Genomic DNA, 5,140 nt, shown 5'->3' on the forward strand with positions numbered 1-5,140 from the left:
TCAAGCACGCCATACGATTATCAATAACACCATATAATCATTAAGAACTCCACATAATCGTTAAGAACACCATGGTTATCAAGAATCTCCCGATGTCAAGATCACCCATGGAATTATCCCATCAATCATCAATAATAACATCACAAATCATCAATACACAATAATATGGGGAAAACCTACGGGGGAAATCATAACTATGAAAATAGGCTTTGTTGAGACATGGGTTACCTCTTAGCCTTAATTAATTCCTTGGCTATGAAGGGTCTTTCTTTAAGCTTTCTTGCTTTCTTGATTTCTTCTAGGGGGATTCTTGGAGCTCTTTGGGGTGGTGGGCGTTATTCTTGTGGTGGGGGGTTTCTAGGTGCCCCTTAAGTCCCCTATTTATATATTTAGGAGTCCTAGTTAGGAACTAATATTATGGGCTTTGCTAATTCTATTTCTTTTGGGACTAAGGATTGGGTTTAGGGATAAGGGCCCGTGGACTATGGTGGGCCTTCCTAATTAATTATTGTGATTTAATTCTTTCTTTTGGGTAATTGATTAAATGATTTAATTGATCTTAGGGGTCGTAACACGGGGTGTTACAAGGATGGCCTTGACTTTTTCGGGTTTGGGTTCAATACCCCTCTTTGAGACCATGTACCCCAAGAATTTCCCTCCGTGTACCCCGAAAGTGCATTTCTTGGGGTTCAAACGTAAATCAAAATGCCTCATAATGGAAAATACCTCAGTCAAGTCGGCTATGTGCAGGTCGGCCTCCGTGCTTTTCACAATCATGTCGTCCACGTAGGCTTGTAAGTTCCGGCCGAGGACCTTCTTGAACACCTTGGCCACCATTCTTGTGTACGTGGCTCTCGAGTTTTTGAGCCCGAACGCCATGACCCGATAGCAAAAGACCCCTTTGGGGGTAGTGAACGCCGTCTTTTCTTCGTCCTCCTCGTGCATGAAAATTTGGTGGTACCCCCGGAAGGCGTCTAGGAAACTCATGAGTGCGCATCCCGCTGTTTCGTCCACCAGCTGGTCTATGTTGGGTAGTGGAAAGGGGTCCATGGGGCATGCCTTGTTGAGGTCCGTGTAGTCCACACACATCCTCCACGTGGGCGGTTTGGGTGCGAGGACTACGTTCGCAAGCCATGCTGGGTATGTGACCTCCCTAATGTGCCCGATTTCCAGGAGGGTGTCGACCTCCTTCTTCACGAACTCCCGTCTATCTGCAGCGAGGTAGCGTTTCCTTTATTGGACAGGCTTGGCTTTGGGGTCCACCGCCAGTTTGTGCGTGATGACCTCCCGGCTGAGGCCCGGCATGTCCTCGGGACCCCAAGCGAACACGTCTTTATAGCTGCGGATGACCTCGACAATCCGACCTCGGAGGTCGGCCGGGAGGCCTGTGCCCACCTTCACCATCCAATCAGGTCGGCTGAGGTCCAGGATGACCACTTCTGTCTCCACCACGGGTTCTGCGCGGGGCTGCTTCTCTTCTTCCCGGAGTGCCTTCTCGGTTACTGTGTGCACCTGGAGGTCCTTCCTCGTTATTTGGCGGCAGGCCTTCATGTAGCAACTCCGGCTAATCTTCTGGTCTCCTCTCGTGATGCCCACTCCGGTGGGAGTAAGGAATTTGAGGCAAAGGTGCTCCATGGAGATGACACACCTGAGGTCCTCCAAGGCAGGTCTGCCGAGGATGATGTTGTGGGCGTAGCTGATCTTCACCACCACGAACTCTACCTCCCATGTCTTGACATGCGGTGGGGTGCCGATCTGTGCCTCAAGGGTGACGGATCCCTCTGTTTCAATGGAGTCTCCGGTGAAGCCGGATAGCGGGGTCTGAACCTGGGAAAGCTGCTTCCTGGATAGCCCGAGTTGCGTGAAAGTGTCATAATACATGACATTCACGGAGCTCCCCGTATCTACCAGTACCCGGTGGACAATGATGTCTTTAAGTTCCAAACTGATTACCAATGCGTCCCGGTGGGGTAAGGGGCCGTCCGGGAGGTCCTCGTCAGTGAACGTTATGGGCTCCCTGCGTGTCCTCTTCTCATGGGGTGCTCGGACGACCTCCCCGACATACAAGCTCCGCGCCCACTTCTTCCTCTCGGCGGATGTGTCTCCTCCCTCCGGGCCGCCAAAGATGACATGGATGATCTTCTTCTTTGGTGGGCTATCTGGCTCGGTCTCCTTGTCTTCCGTGAGTTGGCCAAGCTCTCTCTTGCGCGGGGCAGAGGTAGCGTGGTCCTGCCCGGACCTCTTCACGTACTACCCCATGTATCCTCGTTGAATAAGCTCCTCAATATGCCTCTTGAGGACCATACATTCGTCGGTGTCATGCCAACGTTGCCGATGGAAGTGGCAGTACTTCTTCGGGTCGGCCTTGGGAGAGATCTTTAAGCACTCATCGGGGAACGACATGATGCCCATGTCCTCTGCGTGGTTCAGGATGACGCTTACAGGCTGTGTCAATGGGGTCAGGTGTCGTGGCGGGGCTAGTCGAGGACCCCGGTCACATCGCGACTAGGGAGGGCGCGGTCCTCTTGAGGGTGAGATGCCCTGTCGCCTCGTTCGCGGCCTTCCTCCTCCTCCTTCTTCCTTTTCTCTGCTGCCTCTGCGTTGGCGTACCGCGCGGTGCGGTCCATCAATTCTGTGTACGTCTTCGGCTCATTCCGAACAAGGTCGCTGTGGAAAGGACCCGACCTGAGGTTATTAGTGAAAAACGGGATGACGGACCTTTCGTCAAAATTTGTCACCCCCATAGCTTCTTTCTTCCACTTACTCAGGTACTCCGCCAAAGATTTCGAGTTGTCTTGCTTCAGGTAACATAGGTCGGCGAACTGCTTCCGCCGTTGCATGCTGCCCGCAAAGTGCGACATGAACTTCTTGGTCAGGACCGCAAAAGTGGGGATGGAGTCCCCCGGGAGGGACCCGAACCAATCCTGGGCCTGCCCATCCAGATTCGTGCAAAAATCGCGACACATGATGGTGTCATTAACGCCTGTCATCATCATGACCGCCTTGTACCTGTTGAGGTGGTCCCGCGGGTCCGTCGCCCCAGTGTAGGTTTGATGGTCGGGAATCGGAAGTCCCGAGGTAGGGCCTCGGCCATGATGGCCCCCGTGAAGGGTGTGGCCAAGGCGTCCCGGGGCTCTGGTGACCCGTCGCGCGCCTCCATCTTGCGCTGCAACTCGCGGATCTGTCGACGCAACTGTTCCATCTCTTCACGCTGGGTGCTCGGAGGTTGGCCTCTGGTCTCCCATAAGCGTTCCACTGGTGGGGTCGGCTCCCGCGGCCTCGGGACACGGGGTTCGTGGCTCCGGGACCTCCGTGAGCACGATGACTCCTCCTGCCTGACGTGTGTGGCCGGCCCCGGCCCTAGGCGGTCTCGCGCTGGTGCACGTGAGCCCAACCGCCCGAGCGCGGAGGTGGTTTGCGCCGACCGAGTCCGCCTTTCCTCCCGCTGCTCGTGTCGGCCTCGGGTGGCCTCCGCCCCGTCGCGCCTCTCAGAAGGTCGTGGTGAATTGACTTCCCCCTCAAGCCAGCGCTGCGGGATCCCGGGGTGCGTGAGTGCTAGGGCCACTGCGCACCCTCGGAGGGGGCGGAGGTGCTGGGTCACCCCGACGCAGCCCCGCTGCAACGCAGTTGAGCGCGTTCGCCGCCTGCTCCAATATGGCGGCATCTTGTTGGGAGGTCGAGACCTGCGGTGGCGCGGGTGGCGCTGTCCCGCCGAGAGGGCGATTGTTGGTGAGACGTCCCCGGAGGTCCTCCACGGCCCCCTGCCGACTCCCGTTGATCTGATCCCGGAGGTCCTCCCCGGCCCCCACGGACATGGTCTGTCGGCTTGCCACGATCCCGTTGGGGCGGTTGACGAGGGCGAGGTCGCGTGGGTTGCGCAAACCCTGTGAGTTGTGGGTGTTCAACCCGGATCTTGTCATTGCTGTCAATGAAGGATAATAGGGAGAGCGCTTAAGCTTGTACAGCCGCTCTCAGGAAGAGCACCAATGATGGATTATATGAACCAGGGGGTCCGGATTATACAACCCGTATATGAAATGGGATATAACGAACGAATAATAATACGATAATTATTGTATTAATTGGATATAAAATGCTATTACAGAGGTTCGGGACGTGTAATAACAAGACAAATGTTGTAGGAAAAGTATGAGATGTCTAATTAGGACAACGGGGGGTGTTTATATACTCCCCGGTTGCTATGGGCCCTGGGCCCGCGGGAGGAGCCGCGGGACTCGCTCCATGCGAGGACCCGGCCCTTGGCCGAGCTTATGGGCCCTGGGCCCGCGGGAGGAGCCGCGGCCCGCGTCGCGGGACTCGCTCCATGCGAGGACCCGGCCCTTGGCCGAGCACGGAGCTCGGCCAAGGGGCCGAGCATGGGGTCGGCCCACGCCGACCCCTACTGGGCCGACCCTGGGGTGGTTCGTCCTGCATCGCAGGTGGCACGGGGCCCGACCCGGTGCGTATTATCCTGTCCCGCTTCGGCTCCGTGATTATTCCATCACTTGTTATTCAGTTTTTTAATTTTTGATTCATAAGAAAATCCAAAACCAACAAGAATAATGAATTTTGAATGTGGTGATCAATCTGTTGTAGAATTACGACCACTTCTTGTTGATGATGATACACTGCAGCAATTGGATGAATGCAAAAAATTGGCCAGACATATTAGAAACTTGCCATCCGATTTAGATTACATTGATGTGGACCTATTGGAGGCAATCTTCCATCATTTAGATGTGGAGTCCATTCACGTGATGTTTCAAGATGTTAAAGACATGTTGACAATGCAATGCCTTGATGTGAACATATTACAAATGTTTATAATGTAAGTATTTTTTATAATGTTTTTATATTTAAAAATTCTCTTTAGTCTTTCATTTTTATTAATCTACATACGTTGTAGATGTCTTCATCGGATGTGCGACAAAATTGGAGTTACTACAATTGGATTTCTCTGCCTAATGACTGTTTCTAAGGACCGTGTAGTTGAGAATACTGGTAAGATCACAAATTATCTTGTTAGTGCCCTGGAAGAATAGAAGGATCGAAACTTCATTTTAGCTCCATACCATCAAGAGTAAGAAAACTAAATTTATATTTTTAATTATTTATATAACATAATTGAATTATTTGTGAA

At 53.1% G+C, this 5,140-nt stretch overlaps 1 protein-coding gene across 1 annotated transcript; it reads right to left on the minus strand.

Annotated features, from left to right (window-relative positions):
- Nucleotides 1–2,477: 2,477 nt before the first annotated feature.
- Nucleotides 2,478–2,996, minus strand: LOC109158521. The gene has a single exon (XM_019306434.1). It carries the CDS (start codon nucleotides 2,994–2,996, stop codon nucleotides 2,478–2,480), a length of 519 nt encoding a protein of 172 aa, XP_019161979.1.
- Between the last annotated feature and the right edge of the window lie 2,144 nt (nucleotides 2,997–5,140).

This window comes from Ipomoea nil, unplaced genomic scaffold (assembly GCF_001879475.1).
Source record: "Ipomoea nil cultivar Tokyo-kokei standard unplaced genomic scaffold, Asagao_1.1 scaffold2821, whole genome shotgun sequence".
Lineage (NCBI taxonomy): Eukaryota > Viridiplantae > Streptophyta > Magnoliopsida > Solanales > Convolvulaceae > Ipomoea > Ipomoea nil.

Bases quoted from the DNA above. Each gene is read 5' to 3' on its own strand.
- LOC109158521 (XM_019306434.1), bottom strand. From the start codon at position 2,996: ATGATGATGACAGGCGTTAATGACACCATCATGTGTCGCGATTTTTGC.